Below are 17934 nucleotides of genomic sequence, written 5' to 3' on the forward strand. Positions count from 1 at the left end.
ACAATATTGATTTTGGTTAACCAATAGAGCTGATATCGTGAAATTGGAAATAAGATTACTGTGGAAATGTAGGATTGGGATACGGAGGAAGTTTTTGAAATTTGTACTTATGTGTGCTAAAAGGTACAAAACTGGGTACAATTTAATTGTTAGGGAAACTGATAGAGTTGGAATCATGAAATTTTAAAATAAAATTACTTTTGGAGTGTTGGAATGGGATATGTGGGTTGTTTTGGAAATTCGTTCCTATGTGTACGCAATGGTACTAAATTTGGTACAATTTAAATATTTGGGAGAACCGATAGTGTTGGAATTCTGAAATAAGATTTCTATTGGGATTGTATGATGTGGGTAGTTATGGGCATTTGTACAATTTGTGTACTAAAGGGTACTAAATTTGATAAAATCTGGATTTGGGTTATCCGATAGAGCTGGAATCCTGAAATTTGGAATTAATATTACTGCCGGGTTGTAGGATTGTTATATGGAGGTAGTTTTGGAAATGTGTACTCATGTGCACGAAAAGTACTAAATCGTACTAAATTCGGTACAATTTGGCTTTGGGTGAACCGATAGAGCTAGTATCCTGAAAATTTAAAATTAAATTACTGTCAGGGTGTAGAATCAGTATATGTAGATACGATCACCTGTTGTGCGTTTTGGTTGATACTTGGCCGGGATTTGGAAATGCGTACTTAAAAGTACGAAAAGTACCAAATAGTATTATCTTTAGTATTTTGGGAACCTATGGAGCTAGAAATCTAAAATTTCGGGTAAGCATCTTTGATGTTGCATAGGATAGACAAACTAAAGGGTTTTTCGAAATTCGAAAAACTTTGTACATTTTTGTACTTATGGTACATGTCATAAGTACTAAAATGTACTTTAAGTTTGGTGCCATTTAGAATTGTGTGAACGGATTGTGGTTAAAACTCGAAATTTTGGTATGAGAAACAATTCGTGAAAATAGGATTGATATAAGTAGGTGGTTTTGAAAAAAAGTACTATATGGTACTAAATTTTGTAAAGATTGTACGAAAGTATATAGAGTAGCAAAATAGTTATAATTGTACATTTCGGTATTAATCTCACTCCAATTTTGTCATATTTTACAAAAGAGGACATAAATTGGGATATGGAGGTAGTTTTCGAAATTTGCACTTATGTACACGAAAGGTACTAAATGGTACTAAATTTGGCATTGCGTGAACGGATGCTGCTTGAAATGTGAAATTTGGCATTACAATCACCTTTTGTGCGGTTTAGTTGAAACTTGACGGAGATTTGCAAATACGTACTTAAAAGTACCAAAAGTACTAAATAGTAGTACCATTGGCATTTTGGGAAGCAATAGAGGTAGAAATTTGAAATTTGGGGGGAGAGTGCTTGACATTGTGTAGGATGACAAACTAAAGGTGTTTTCGAAACTCAAACAAATTTTGTACATTTTAGTACTTATTGTACTGGACATAAGTACTAAGTTTGGACCATTTGGAATTATATGGTTAAAATTTGAAATATTGGTATGAGAAACAATTCGTGGATATAGGGTTCATATAGGTAGGTTGTTTTGAAAAAAGAAATTGGTCATTTACCAGTAATAATTTTTTAAATGAAATTGTGCCTGCAAGTTACTTGGAAAAAAATTGACTCAAATAAATTAATTGGAAATTACAAAAAAGGTAAATGCAGTATAAAATAGGCATTAAGGATTTTCGTTTTGGCGATTTTCGGCGAATTCTGGAGCCTAATTCGGCGATGGCAGTAGAAAAAATCTGACAACCCTGACAAATCTCATTTGTATCCACTTGAAAATCCAAAATTTATTTCTCTAAAATCCAATTCTCTGATATGAGGGAGAGAATGCGAGAGAGAGAGAGACAGAGAGTGAAAAAGAGAAATATATATTATATTTAAGGGATTTATGTCCTCTTGGAAATCCAAGATCTTTTCATCTAAAATCCAACTACGCCAATGCTCGCATTAAAAGATAGCCCGGCATTTTTTCAATTTTGGAATTTACATTTATTGTGGAACATCTGTTGGACTTACATACAAACACACATATTCATTTTGGCACGGGTCTCATGGTCTAACGTATGGACTGGCAAACAGGCATTGAGATATTGTATGTCTTTATTTAGATAAAATGTTTATTTGATTGAGACACATTAAATGAAGCACGAATAAAAACCATTTGTAAATTTTGTAATTGGGAGGTAAGGAAAAAATACATTTCGAAAATGCATTGGCAGCAAGTCGACAATAAAAAAAATTATTTCAAATCAAAGAAATTTTAATCGCTGATATTAAGTCAACATAAAAGGCGATGGTTGTTGTTTATCTGGCGTTACCTCGGTTTATTCTGGGAATATAATTCGCACAACGGTTATTGGTGTCTGCAACGAAATCTGAACGGTTCTCTGGATGGATGTCAAGGAGACTCCATCACCGGACACTGTGGTATTGGTCTCCAAGCTTCAATCTCCAGTGACTTTTGACAACTCAACTGGACTCGATAAAGGTCCCTTCGAGCGGCTTTTCTAAAGTCGCTCCTTTATATGGTAGCTTATAACAACTCAGCGGAGCAGCTTATTTTGGGTCACATTTCCTCAGCGGCTGTGGATAACTCAATTAGAATGTGGATGCAGCATGCATTCTTGGTCTCCACAGGGTCTGTGGTCTATCAAGAGAAGAGTCCTTAAAGGACCTTTTATCAAAAGAAGAGTCCCTAGAGGTGCTTCAATCAATAGAAGAGCCCTTAAAGGGCCTTATATCAATAGAAGAGCCCTTAAATATAAGATAAGAACAAAACTAAATATGCAGGCTGTAGTTCGTGGTCGGAAGGCCCTTAAAGGGCCTTCTATCACTAGAAGAGCCCTTAAAGGGCCTTATATCAATAGAAGAGCCCTTAAAGGGCCTTCTATCACTAGAAGAGAGCTTAAAGGGCCTTCTATCACTAGAAGAGCCCTTAAAGGGCCTTATATCAATAGAAGAGCCCTTAAAGGGCCTTCTATCACTAGAAGAGCCCTTAAAGGGCTTTCTATCACTAGAAGAAAACTTAAAGAGCCTTCTATCTATAGAAGAGCTCTTAAAGGGCATTTTATCACTAGAAGAGCCCTTAAAGGGCCTTCTATCACTAGAAGAGCCCTTAAAGGGCCTTATATCAATAGAAGAGCCCTTAAAGAGCCTTCTATCACTAGAAGAAAACTTAAAGAGCTTTCTATCTATAGAAGAGAACTTAAAAGGCCATATATCTATAGAAGAGCTCTTAAAGGGCCTTCTATCAATAGCAAAGCCCTAAAGGGCCTTCTATCAATGGAAGAGCCCTTAAAGGGTCTTCTATCAATAGAAGAGCCCTTAAAGGGTCATATATCTATAGAAAAGCCCTTAAAGGGCCTTCTATCAAAAGAAGAGCCCTTAGAGGGCCTTCTATCTACAGAAGAGCCCTTAAAGAGCCTTCTATCAATAGAAGAGCCCTTAAAGGGCCTTCTATCACTAGAAGAGCCCTTAAAGGGCTCTTCTATCTATAGAAGAGCCCTTAAAGGGCCTTCTATCACTAGAAGAGCTCTTAAAGGGTCATCTATCTATAGAAGAGCCATTAAATATAAGATAATAACACATCTAAATATGCATGGCAAGGCCTTCCGACCACGAACTACAGCGAGATCCCAGGGTCATATTCATGGACCCGCATTCATAATTTTTTCCCTTTTGCTGTTACTTTTGTAAAACGATATAAGAAATTACATCTGGGATTTTTAGTCCCCTAAAGTTTTATTTTTGCTAAAATATAGTACCTAAGGAAAACTGAAATATTCCGCTTCATATAATCACAACATTTTGACATTTGGTATAACATTTTGATGCACAACATAACATTGTTTTTGCAATTCAATCATAATTTCTGGTTTTTGAAAATGTGATTTTTTAGAGTATAAAAAACCAAAAATACTTTTTTGGGTTTTTGTTTTGTTTTTTTTTTCCTAAAAAGTAGAACTAAGTATGGCACTTACTTGATATATGGTATATTGGCGGGAACATGATATTTGGCACCAGGATCAAAGTCCTTCTCCGAACGCAGCACTGGAGGTTTTATTCCGCCATATTTTTCTCTAGAATAGAAATAAGGAAAATTAATATATTGTGGCGCCCAACGTAAAATTATCTACATTTTATTGAAAAACAAGTAAAAAAGCAGTAAGTTCGGCCGGGCCGAACTTTTAATACCCTCCACCATTTGGTACAAATTTGGCAATTTCCAAAAAATAAAATCCGTTAAAAATTCTGTTAATATCTTAAGAATTCCGAATGCTTATACGACGACGTGGGCCTGCATAGGCAAGTTTTGTCATAAGTTATTACAATATTTAAATGCGAAACTTGAAGAAAAATATGTTTATAATTTAGCTAAAATCATTAAAATACCGTATATGGGGGGTACCGTTATATGGGTGTTATACGAAGACGTGGACCTGAACAGACAATTTTCTGGCATGGGCTGAAGTATCCATTACGACCTTCACATGCCGTATTTGAAACAATCCCGGTAAATAATGTCGCTAAAATCATCATCATACCAAATATCGGGGGGTACGGTATATGGGGGCTATATGAAGACTTGGACCTATATGGCTCATTTTCTGTTTTATGCTGCAGTATCTATTACGAACTTCAAATACCAAATTTGGAACGATTCCGTTAAATAATGTCGCTAAAATCATCAAAATACCGAATATCGGGGGTACCATTATATAGGGACTATACGAAGACGTGGACCTACATAGATTATTTTCTGCCTTAGGCTGTAGTATCCACTACGAACTTCAAATACCAAATTTGAAACAATTCCGGTGAATTATATCGCTAAAATCATCAAAAATACCGAATATCGGAAGGTACCGTTATATGGGGGCTATATGATTTCTTGGGCCTACATGGCCCATTTACGAACTTAACCTGTCTACTGGCAAAATATACATGTTTGCAAAATTTTAGCCTTCTATCTCTATTTGTTCGAAAGATAGCGTGATTACAACAGACAGACAGACGGACATGGCTAAATCGTCTTAGAATTTTACGCTGATCAAGAATATATATACTTTGTTGGGTCTGACATGAGTATTTCAAGGAGTTACAAACGGAATGACAAAATTAATATACCCTCCATAGTATGGTGGAGGGTATAAAAAATGGGAAAATATAAAAAAAAAACGAAATCAGCTACATTTTTATATTTTTTCACACAAAATTGTGGTCGATTTCACCAGCTAAATATTACCCGATGATAGTCCAAATGCCAGGCCTCAGCGCTGTTCTAAACTGTAATCTCAAAAAAAAAAAAAATACATGAGGATTGATCCTTGTATGGCGACCTAAGAGTGATCCTCATTCAACTTAAAAGTTGTAGATTTATCCTATCGTTCAATTGCAATATGGTACGATATTGTACCTTTAGGTACTTTTTGTACCCCTAAAGGAGAAAGTTCTGAATAAATTTTCGGATCTCATTAAATTGTGATTCTCATGCAAATTTTAAAATGTTAGCTTTGATTGATTGCTTAATGAATCAGTTGTACCATTTTGCACCAGTTAGTATTATTCATATCCATTAGCACACATTTTCAAAAAATCTCGCTTTTCCTCTACCAAGAGGTCACTTTTATGCCAAATTTCAAAGTACCAGCTCTAATTGATTGATACAAGAATTGTGTCCCATTTGGTGCCTTTTAGAACATTTTTTCTGCACTTAAATGTATCTCTATCTCTAAACGATTTGTCTATAAAAATTTGTACCATTTTGTATCTTTTAGGACTTTTTGTACACTTAAAGAAGAAGTCCCGAAAATCCCGCCCATTTCATCCAAGAGTTACCCTCATGCAAAATTCCACAGTTTGTCTTTGATCAATCGCTTTGTAAAAATATTGTGTCATTTTGTATCAGTTAGTGCTACTCGTACCCATTAGTACATTTATTTTCAAAAATCTCCATTTATCTCTCCCAAGAGTGTCCCTCATGCTAAATTCCGAAATCAAGCAAAAATCGATAATTCAATAAAAATTGCGTACCATTTTGTACATTTTTGTACTTCTTTACACTTAAAGCAATAGTATCAACAATAACGCTTTATTCCACTCCAGAGTGTCTCTTGTCAAATTTAAAAGTTGCAGCTCTTATTCGAGCGTTCTAAAGCGGTTTGGTACGATTTTGTACATTTTAGTACTTTTCATACCCTAAAAGTACAATGTTACGAAAATACCTTCATCATATCTTACCCAGAAATAATTTTTATGTAAAATTTTAAAATTTGGCTTTATTGATCGCTCAGAAAGAAGATTGTACCTTTCTGAATTTTTTGGTACTATTTTGTACTTATCTAACCCTTATAGTGCACAGCTCCGAAAAAAAACCGAAAAAAATTCAAATTTTAATGTTTTAGCTTCCAAAGATCGATGAATGACACTTTTGTACCCTTATATGTCCTTCAGAAACAATTTCGTACTTTTCGTACCATTAACGTACGAATTTCTAAAAATCCTGTCTTTTTCATCCACTACACGAAAAGTTATTCTCATACTACATTTTCGATCGTTTAATGAAAATGTACCATTGTGTACTTTTTCGTACCCTTTAAATGCGAATTTTTGAACTTTTTACTACTTTTTCGTACCCTCAAAGTGCGAATTTTCATCCACCACTCAAAAGGAGATTCTCAATCACAATTTTCAATCGTTCGACGAGAATTTAATATTTTGTACCTTTTAGTATTTTTCGTACCCCAAAAGTTCGAATTTTTCAAAAACTCCCACTCTCTCTCTCACCTCAAATTCCAGTAATGGCAGTTCATCATATGCTTGTTGGCTCTCCCGCTAAAGACATCATAACGCCAGTTATCCAGGGCCAAGGCATATGGCATAAATGCCACCTTGTCAATGGCCATGGTAAAGAGATAATTGATGTCATAGCTACTCTCATCCACAGATCTTTGAAGTAGGCCCAGAGTCTGGAAATGTCGGGGAGTGCTTACGGACAAGCCAATGGCATCGCCCACGGCCTGGTGGAAGGCTACACAAATTGAAAGCAAATTAAATAATTTTTAAAACTCCAAAAATAAACTTCCGATACTCACCCGGATTGGCTCCATTCCGAAACACCTTGGGCAAGTGACGATACTGCAGGAAATACTGAATATGGGCCATTTCATGGTGGACACTTATCAGACTCTTCTGATTGATGTCGGTACAGAGTTTCACTCGAAAATCGTGGCGATTACAGAAATCCCAAGCGGAGGGTTCACACAACACTCGACGATTCAGTGGCTGCTCTATCAGAGAATTCTGATAGAATTCCGGCCCGACAGCAGACATATTTATCGAAGTGAAAAACTCCTCAGCCAATTGGAACATCAGCTGTGGCGTATAACCCTGTTCCAACATTCGAGGTGTTACGTCAATCAACTTCTTACCCGGATACGGAATGACAATATCCAAAATATTCGACCATGATTGGCCGAACATATTGCCCAAAATATGTGAGGGTATGGGAGCAATGCGGTTGACCCGCTCCGGTCCATAGTATTCACGTAAACGGCGACGAACATAGGCATGTAGGGATTCATAGAGGGGTCGTATCTGTTCCCAGACATTATCGACATCCTGGCGGAAATTGTTCGACTCATAGGCCAAATACCAATACTCTCCGCCATCGGTGACATCTGAAAAGAGAGGATAATTTAATCAAGTTTCACTCTCTCCTCCCTTACTCTCTCCTCCCTTACTCTCTCCTCCCTCACTCTCTCCTCCCTTACTCTCTCCTCCCTTACTCTCTCCTCCCTCACTCTCTCCTCCCTCACTCTCTCCTCCCTCACTCTCTCCTCCCTCACTCTCTCCTCCCTCACTCTCTCCTCCCCCACTCTTTCCCTTACTCTCTCCTCCCTCACTCTCTCCTCCCTCACTCTCTCCTCCCTCACTCTCTCCTCCCTTACTCTCTCCTCCCTCACTCTCTCCTCCCTTACTCTCTCCTCCCTTACTCTCTCCTCCCTTACTCTCTCCTCCCTCACTCTCTCCTCCCTTACTCTCTCCTCCCTTACTCTCTCCTCCCTCACTTTCTCCTCCCTCACTCTCTCCTCCCTCACTCTCTCCTCCCTCACTCTCTCCTCCCTCACTCTCTCCTCCCCCACTCTTTCCCTTACTCTCTCCTCCCTCACTCTCTCCTCCCTCACTCTTTCCCTCACTCTCTCCTCCCTCACTCTCTCCTCCCTCACTCTCTCCTCCCTCACTCTCTCCTCCCCCACTCTTTCCCTTACTCTCTCCTCCCTCACTCTCTCCTCCCTCACTCTTTCCCTCACTCTCTCCTCCCTCACTCTCTCCTCCCTCACTCTCTCCTCCCTCACTCTCTCCTCCCTCACTCTTTCCTCCCCCACTCTTTCCCTCACTCTCTCCTCCCCCACTATCTCCTCCCCCACTCTTTCCTTCACTCTCTCCTCCTCCACTCTCTCCTCCTCCACTCTCTCCTCCTCCACTCTCTCCTCCCCCACTCTTTCCCTCAATCTCTCTTCCTCCACTCTCTCCTCCCCCACTCTTTCCCTCACTCTCTCCTCCTCCACTCTCTCCTCCCCCACTCTCTCCCTCACTCTCTCTTTCCCCACTCTTTCCCTCACTCTCTCCTCCCCCACTCTTTCCCTCACTCACTCTCCCTCACTCTCTCCTCCCTCACTCTCTCTCCTCCCTCACTCTCTCTCCTCCCTCACTCTCTCCTCCCCCACTCTTTGCCTCAGTCTCTTCTCCCTCACTCTTTGCCTCAGTCTCTTCTTCCTCACTCTCTCCTCCCCCACTTTCTCCCTCACTCTCTCCTCCCCCACTCTTTCCCTCACTCTCTCCTCCCCCACTCTTTCCCTCACTCTCTCCTCCCCCACTCTTTCCCTCACTCTCTCCTTCCCAACTCTGTCCCTCACTCTCTCCTCCCCCACTCTTTCCCTCACTCTCTCCTCCCCCACTCTCCCCCAATCTCTCTCACTTTTTCTCACTCTCTCTTTCATTTTTTCTCCCTCTCCCTCTCTCTTTCAATTTTTTCTCCCTCTCTCTCGCTTTCTCCCACACTCTCATTTTCTCCCACTCTCTCCCCCCACTCTCTCCCCACAACCTCTTTTCATACTCACTATTCACATGGGCCACCTCATTCATCACATCCACCAGCTGTTCATAGCCATCGCGCATCTCCCGGCCAGCTTTGCGATGATATTCCACCCAGGTATGCTGCAGCTCATCCCAGTCTCGTGACTTGGACATTATCTCCTTTAAATCGGGTATGTAACGTAAATTACATAAAAACGGCTGCTGATAGGCACAGATCGTGGCTCCATTGTAGATATAGAGCATTTCATTTATGAGGCGGTTGTACTGAAAAAAATGTTCGAATTCAAAATTATTTCCATATCCTCTCTTCAAATTTTATATCTGGACTTACCCTATCCAAAGACTCCAGCGGCAGGGCATTGGGACCCACTTCCGATTGCAGCATCAATTGACGATATAGGCGACGATCAAAAATCAACTCCTTATTTATTTGCCGAGATTGCAGCGCAACCAAACGTTGAAATTCCACATAACGTTGTTGGGCATTGAGCTGGAAAACGAAATCGAAAATTTTCAAAATAATAATGAAATTGTCAAAAAAAATTGAATATTGAAATTTAAAACATTATTTTCAGGCCAAAAAAATTTGATATTTTTGAAGACTTTTTTACTTAAGGACTAGCTGACCAACGAATGGAGAAAACTTTTTTAGGGTCCTCCTTTGCCTATTTGAAGAAAAATAATAAAAAAATGGCGCCCAACGTGAACCCCATGCCTTCCTGTATTTTAAATCAATCACTCCAGCTTCCAAACGAATTGAAGCAGGTTGATAACAATTTTACTCAGATGTGTCTTTGGTCTGCATGACTTTTGGGCTATATAGGTCCACGTTTAGGTATAGCCCCCATACAACGGTACCTCCCTATATTAGATATTTTGATGAATTTAGCGACATTATTCACCGGAGTTTTTTCAAATTTGGTATTTGAGATTCGTAATGAATACTACAGCCTATGACAGAAAATTGTCAGTGCAGGTCCACGTCTTCGTATAGCCCCCATATAACGGTGCCAGCCGATATTTGGTATTTTGATGATTTTAGCGACATTATTCATTGGAATTATTTTAAATTTGGTATTTGAAGTTCGTAATGGATACTGCAGCCTAAGGCAGAATATTATCTTTGCAGGTCCACGTCTTCGTATAGCCCCCATATAATGGTACCTCCCTTTTTTCGGTATTTTGATGATTTTAGCGACATTATTCACCGGAATTGTTTCAAATTTGGTATTTGAAGTTCGTAATGGATACTGCATCCTAAGGCAGAATATTATCTTTGCAGGTCCACGTCTTCGTATAGCCCCCATATAATGGTACCTCCCTTTTTTCGGTATTTTGATGATTTTAGCGACATTATTCACCGGAATTAGTTTAAATTTGGTATTTGAAGTTCGTAATGGATACTGCAGCCTAAGGCAGAATATTATCTTTACAGGTCCAGGTATTCGTATAACCCCCATATAGCGGTGCCACCCTATATTCGATATTTTGCTAATTTCCGCGGCATTATGTACCGGAATTGTTTCAAATTACGTATTTAGAGTTAGTAATGGAAACTACAGTCTGTGACAGAGAATTGTCTATGCAGGTCCAAGTCTTCGTATCGGCCCCGCCATACCAGTACCTCCTTATATTCGGTATTTTGACGAGTTTAAGTACAATACTAATCGAAATTGTTTGATATGTGGTATTTAAAATTCGTAATGGATGCTACAGCCTGTAGCAGAAAATTGTCTATGCAGGTCCCGGTTTTCGTATAGCTCCGACATAACGGTACCTCCCTAAATACACTATTTTGATGATGTTAGCTACGTTATTCACCGTTTATTTCACCATTCGAATTTGAATATGGTAATGGCTTATGGCCTACGTTGGTCCACGTCGTATAGACCCCAATATATAACGGCTTATTCGGTATTTTTAAGATTTTAACAGAACTTTTAACGGATTTTAATTTTGGAAAATTTTCAAATTCGTTCAAAGTTCGGTCGGACAGAACTTACTGCATTTTAAGTTGTTTTTTTTTAATGATCATCTCCTTTAAAATAAGTAAGTGTTACAAAAACATGAATCATTTACTTTTTTTTGGGTTATCGTTGGGCGCCATTTTGTATTTACCTCAGATTTCAGACAGACATGGAGATGTGTTTTCATTATCTTATTGCATACAAAGGTTGAGGTCGATTCACCGAAATATTGTAAAATAGAAATTCCATCAGTGGGTATTCAGAGACGAGTTGAAGGGGGAGTCTCTGTAGACGAGTTGGTGGGGGAGTTCCTGTAGACGAGTTGGAGGGGTAGTCTCTGTAGATGAGATGAAGAGGGAGACTCTGTATATGAGCTAGCGGGGAAGTCTGTATAGACGAACTGAAGAAGGAGTCTCTGTAGATGAGCTGGCGGGGAAGTCTTTGTAGACGAACTGAAGGAAAAGTCTCTGTAGACGAACTGGTCTCTGTAGACGAACTGGAGGGCGAAGGGGGAATATCTGAAGACAGACTGGAGGGGAGTCTCTGTAGATGGATTGAAGGTGGAGTCTCTGTAGATGAGCTGAAGTGGGGGTCTCTTTAAAGGAGCAAATATTCTCATATTTGTCAATCCCTTATGGCGACCATATTTAATTTAAAAAAATTTAAAAACATTCACAACTTCCCATTGTAAACTTAGAATTTTGAACTGTCAAAATTGAAATCAAAGAAAATCGTAAAATGTTCTCTGTTCAAAATATGAAAAATTTCTTTAGGCTTACAGAATTTCGACCAATGAGAAAACGATTTTGAATCACTATGCGGCAACAATTATTTCCCCAAGTTCACAAAAATGTAAACCTCTTAAGATTCCCACCAAAAAAAAAAAGAATTGTTGAAATTTGTACAAAACAATCTCTATAATTTCTTGACATTGGAAAACCACAAGAAAACTAAAAACAAATATTTCTAACAAGAATTCCCCACACACAGACACACACCAACAACCCCTTGATTAAACATAACCTTGAGACCTGAAAATTTGAGAAAAAAAAACAATTGCAAGAATCTATACAGACGGCATGTTACCTGAGACTTTTACTATTTTTTGTTTTTTTTTTTTTTTTTGGCTTCAATGGGAAATTGTAAAATGCTTTGAATACTTTTCTAATTTGTTGCCTGCAGCACGCAAATGAATCATAGACGGGCGAATTGTCATTCAAAATATATATGACTAAAATGTATTGGATTTCATAGCAGAACTTTTACTTGGGATGAATGATGAACGCTGTCTATTTCCTACATCTAATATATAATTAATTACGAATTATGTATGAGTAATGCAGAACACTCATCATGTATTTCGAAACGGTAACCCCACCCTTTTAAAAGTCAATGGAATTTATATCATATTTTTGATGGATAGATGGTCCTCCTCCCTTCTCTTGTCTCTTGTCTCGTCAATACCCTATCATCTGGAATGAAATGATTACATAGAGCACACAAGCTACATTATTCTTCGTTAACAATTAATATATAACAATATAATATATATATTTATATATATATATATATATATATATTGGAAAAATAGTTTGAATGGCGCCCAATGTGGGTTCTATACAACAATTGAAGCATATAACACCCGGATTCTGATGTAAGTATGAATAAAATATATTCTTTCCTGAGAAAATAATGAAAAATAGGTATTTTACAAAATGGCGCCCAACGTGAAAACTCTACACTCATACACAATGGTCCAGTTAACATGTAGAGAAGATTTATTTGGAAAACTGACAGCCAAAAACTAAAATTCGGTGACTTCTTCTTCTATCTTGAATAATGACTCCAAAATGGCGCCCAATGTGAATCACATATGATAACCTCTAAGAAATAACCCAATTTTAATAAAAACATGAAACTAATTGGGAAGGTTATTCAACAGACCTATTAAGACGACCTTGAGAAGAGACGATCGAATTTTTTTTTTTTCTTATAAAATTTTCTATTTTCATTTCTATTACGGAATCATATAACCTCTGTTCTTTGATAAAGACTTCCCTCAGCTTGTCCATAGAGACTCCCCTCAGCTCGTCTATAGAGACTCCCCTCAGCTCGTCTATAGAGACTCACCTCAGCTTGTCTATAAATACTCCCCTCTGCTCGTCGATAAAGACTCTCCTCTTCTCGTCTATAAAGACCCCCTCAGCTCGTCTATAGGGACTCACCTCAGCTCGTCTATAGGGACTCCCCTCAGCTCGTCTATAGGTAACTCCCCAGAGCTCGTCTATAGAGACTCCCCAGAGCTCGTCTATAGACACTCCCCAGAGCTCGTCTATAGAGACTCCCCACAGCTCGTCTATAGAGACTCCTCACAGCTCGTCTATAGAGATTCCCCTCAGCTTGTCTGTAGAGTCTCCCGCTAGCTCGTCTATAGAGACTCTCCTCAGCTCGTCTATAGAGACTCCCCACAGCTCGTCTATAGAGACTCCCCTCAGCTCGTCTATAGAGACTCCCCTCAGCTCGACTATAGATACTCCCCTCAGTTCGTCTATGAAGACTCTAGACCGGCTTCAGCTGGTCTATAGAGACTCTAGACCGGCTTCAGCTGGTTTATGGAGAGTAGACCGGCTTCAGCTGGTCTATGGAGACTGTAGACCGGTTTCATATGGTCTATGGAGACTCTAGACCGGTTTCAGATGGTCTATGGAGACTCTAGACCGGCTTCAGCTGGTCTTTGGAGACTCTAGAACGGCTTCCGCTGGTCTATGGAGACTCTAGAACGGCTTCCGCTGGTCTATGGAGACTCTAGAACGGCTTCCGCTGGACTATGGAGAGTCTAGACCGGTTCAGCTGGTCTTTGGAGAGACTAGACCGGCTTCAGCGGGTCTTTGGAGATTCTAGACCGGCTTCAGCTGGTCTATAGAGACTCTAGATCGGCTTCTGCTGGTCTATGGAGACTGTAGACCGGCTTCAGCTAGTCTATGGAGACTGTAGACCGGCTTCAGCTAGTCTATGGAGACTCTAGAACGGCTTCCGCTGGACTATGGAGAGTCTAGACCGGTTCAGCTGGTCTTTGGAGAGACTAGACCGGCTTCAGCGGGTCTATGGAGATTCTAGACCGGCTTCAGCTGGTCTATGGAGACTCTAGATCGGCTTCTGCTGGTCTATGGAGAGTAGGCCGACTTCAGCTGGTCTATGGAGAGTAGGCCGGCTTCAGCTGGTCTATGGAGAGTAGGCCAGCTTCAGCTGGTCTATGGAGACTCTAGACCGGCTTCAGCTGGTCTATGGAGAGTCTAGACCGGCTTCAGCTGGTCTAAGGGGACTCTAAACCGGCTTCAGATGGTCTATGGAGACTGTAGACCGGCTTAAGCTGGTCTACGGAGACTAGACCGGTTTCAGATGGTCTATGGAGACTCTAGGCCGGTTTCAGATGGTCTATGGAGAGTCTAGACCGGCTTCAGCTGGTCTATGGAGACTCTAGACCGGCTTCAGCTGGCCTATGGAGACTCTAGACCGGCTTCAGCTGGCCTATGGAGACTCTAGACCGGCTTCAGCTGGCCTATGGAGACTCTAGACCGGCTTCTGCTGGTCTATGGAGAGTAGGCCGACTTCAGCTGGTCTATGGAGAGTAGGCCGGCTTCAGCTGGTCTATGGAGAGTAGGCCGGCTTCAGCTGGTCTATGGAGAGTCTAGACAGGCTTCAGCTAGTCTATGGAGAGTCTAGACAGGCTTCAGCTAGTCTATGGAGAGTCTAGACAGGCTTCAGCTGGCCTATGGAGACTCTAGACCAGCTACAGCTGGTCTATGGAGACTCTAGACCGGCTTCCGCTGGTCTATGGAGACTCTAGACCGGCTTCAGCTGGTCTATGGAGACTCTAGACCGGCTTCAGCTGGTCTATGGAGACTCTAGACCGGCTTCAGCTGGCCTATGGAGACTCTAGACCGGCTTCAGCTGGTCTATGGGGACTCTAGACCGGTTTCAGCTGGTCTATGAAGAGTAGACCGGCTTCAGCTGGCCTATGGAGACTCTAGACCGGCTTCAGCTGGCCTATGGAGACTCTAGACCGGCTTCAGCTGGCCTATGGAGACTCTAGACCGGCTTCAGCTGGCCTATGGAGACTCTAGACCGGCTTCAGCTGGCCTATGGAGACTCTAGACCGGCTTCAGCTGGCCTATGGAGAGTAGACCGGCTTCAGCTGGTCTATGGAGAGTCTAGACCGGCTTCAGCTGGTCTATGGAGAGTAGACCGGCTTCAGCTGGTCTATGAAGACTCTAGACCGGCTTCAGCTGGTCTATGGAGACTCTAGACCGGCTTCAGCCGGTCTATGGAGACTCTAGACCGGCTTCAGCTGGTCTATGGAGACTCTAGACCGGCTTCAGCTGGTCTATGGAGACTCTAGACCGGCTTCAGCTGGTCTATGGAAACTGTAGACCGGCTTCAGCTAGTCTATGGAGACTGTAGACCGGCTTCAGCTAGTCTATGGAGACTGTAGACCGGCTTCAGCTGGTCTATGGAGACTTTAGACCGGCTTCAGCTGGTCTATGGAGACTCTAGACCGGCTTCAGCTGGTCTATGGAGACTCTAGACCGACTTCAGCTGGTCTATGGAGACTCTAGACCGGCTTCAGCTGGTCTATGGAGACTCCAGACCGGCTTCAGCTGGTCCATGGAGACTCTAGACCGGCTTCAGCTGGTCTATGGAGACTCTAGACCGGCTTCAGCTGGTCTATGGAGACTCTGGACCGGCTTCAGCTGGTCTATGGAGACTCTAGACCGGCTTCAGCTGGTCTATGGAGACTGGACCGGCTTCAGCTGGTCTATGGAGACTAGGCCGTCTTCAGGTAGTCTCCGAAAAAGTGGATTTTCAAGAATTTTTTGAAGTATCTCCTAACCACAAATCATTGATTGCTTTAAGAAATTTTTCTGAAGCCCTCCTACCCGAAAATAGTGAATTTTTGGGAATACTTTAAGGGCCGCAAAATTGTGGTTTTTTTGAGAATATGTTTCTTGGAATTTCCGACTTCGTGCCCAAAAATCCATTTAATTATAATTATTTTTTTGAATTTTACTCCCTCCAAAGAATCTGTAGTCCGATGTTATTTAATCTACAAAATAAACGACTTTACTCACCGCCTCCGTTTGCGTAAATTCATTGACATTCGTTTCGAAATTCCACTGGGCTGCCACATTGGCGGTACATTCCCGCGATCCCTGTTGATCAGTTTCCACTAATAGATCTCGCAATTTTTGCAACTCCAACTGATAGATTCGATCATTTTGGAAGCGTTGTCGCTGATCGTAGAATTGTTGATTTAAATTGAAACGATCCTGATTTGGGTCGTAGGGATTCTGGAAACGATTGCCGTCGCCGGGGTAACGATTGCTGGGATTGTTGGGATTATAAGTTGTCACGGGAGGATTATAACCATTTGGTGTGGAAGGATTATATCCAGATTGTGGTGGTGGTGGTGGCGGGGGTGTTGAAGGATTGTAATTCACCGGAGTTGAGGGGTTATTGAAAATTATGGGTGGTTGTGGGGTGACCCCGCCCGCAAAATTATTTCCATTGTTGTTGGCATAATTGTAACGATTGTTTTGTTGCTGTTGCTGCTGCTGTTGTTGATTTGCCAAATTCAAGGCATTCTGCCCATACCGATCATTATAGGTCTGATGATTCAATGGATTATTATCATAATTACGATTGCCATAGCGATCATTCAACAGCGTCTGCGTGTTGTAGACATTCTTATCGCTAAACGGCGAATCGGAGGGGAAGGTGAAATTCGAACGATAATTGAAACCGTAACGCATGCGCTCATCATAGGTCTGGCCATTCTGTAAGAAATGGAAATTCAATTAATTTCAAAGGAAAGTGTTTTTTTTTTCTTCTTCTGGTCTTACCCTAAAATCATCCGACCCATCATCCCCATTACCATCATCCGCATAGGGTGGTCCAAACCGTTGATCTCGATCTAAATCACCCAAAGCCTGGGCTGGGGTAGTGGAGACCGTATAACCATTGTAGTAAATTTCTGGTCTTGGTGTCGGCAGTGGTGGCAATTCCAGCTGAGCATGGGCCTTCCCATACGCCGGGCTGTAGAGGGTCCATATGACACACAGCAAAGTTTTGAGGTATTTATGGAACATTTTTAGCCAAATTATTTATCCTTAAAATAAGAAGGAGACAGAATCGGATATTCAGTGTGATTTAAAAAAAAAACAAAGTGGGTTTTTTTTAAAAAAGATTTTTTATAACAAAAATAATTTTCTTCGATCAACGTGGATTTTTAAAAAAAAAAATTACTAAAAAAATAATTTTCTTCAATCAACGTGGATTTTTTATTAAAAAAATAATTTTTATTTTTATGGATATTTTTAAAAAATAATTTTTATTGAAAAAAAAGAAATTAAAAACATCATTTTTATTCAATTAACGTGGATATTTCTAAAAATAATTTTTATTAAAAAATTAAAAAAAAAACTAATTTTTATTTAATCAACTTCGATTTCTATTAAAAAATAATTTATATTAAAAAGAAATTAAAAGAAAAATTTAAAAAAAAAATTATTTTCATTCAATCAACTTGGATTTTTTAAAAATAATTTTTATTAAAAAAATTAAAAAAGAATGAATGAATATTCAATCGACGTGGATTATTTAAAACAAAAATTTTCATTAAAAAAAAATCTAAAAAAATAATTTTTAATCAATTAACGTGGATTTTTATACCCTACACCACAAGGTGGTCAGGGTATTATGTCTTTGTGCATTTGTTTGTAACAGGCAGAAGGAAACGAGATAGACCCATAGTTCCTTTTGATGATCTGCATAG

General features: G+C 40.2%; 1 protein-coding gene across 1 annotated transcript in view; it reads right to left on the reverse strand.

The window, feature by feature from the left end:
* Positions 1-17261, reverse strand: part of LOC101890617 (angiotensin-converting enzyme) — a 331191-nt gene extending 313930 nt beyond the window's left edge. Inside the window, exons 1-7 of the mRNA XM_059129515.1 lie at positions 17003-17261; positions 16232-16936; positions 9467-9625; positions 9159-9399; positions 7131-7715; positions 6823-7066; positions 4017-4115 (exon numbers count right to left, since the gene is read on the reverse strand). Of these exons, the coding sequence (XP_058985498.1) occupies positions 4017-4115; positions 6823-7066; positions 7131-7715; positions 9159-9399; positions 9467-9625; positions 16232-16936; positions 17003-17248 (2279 nt within the window). The 5' untranslated portion in view covers positions 17249-17261. The remainder of the gene's footprint in view (positions 1-4016; positions 4116-6822; positions 7067-7130; positions 7716-9158; positions 9400-9466; positions 9626-16231; positions 16937-17002) is intronic.
* Positions 17262-17934: the final 673 nt, after the last annotated feature.

The sequence above is a fragment of the Musca domestica genome, unplaced genomic scaffold (assembly GCF_030504385.1).
Source record: "Musca domestica strain aabys unplaced genomic scaffold, Musca_domestica.polishedcontigs.V.1.1 62, whole genome shotgun sequence".
Classification (NCBI taxonomy): Eukaryota; Metazoa; Arthropoda; class Insecta; order Diptera; family Muscidae; genus Musca; species Musca domestica.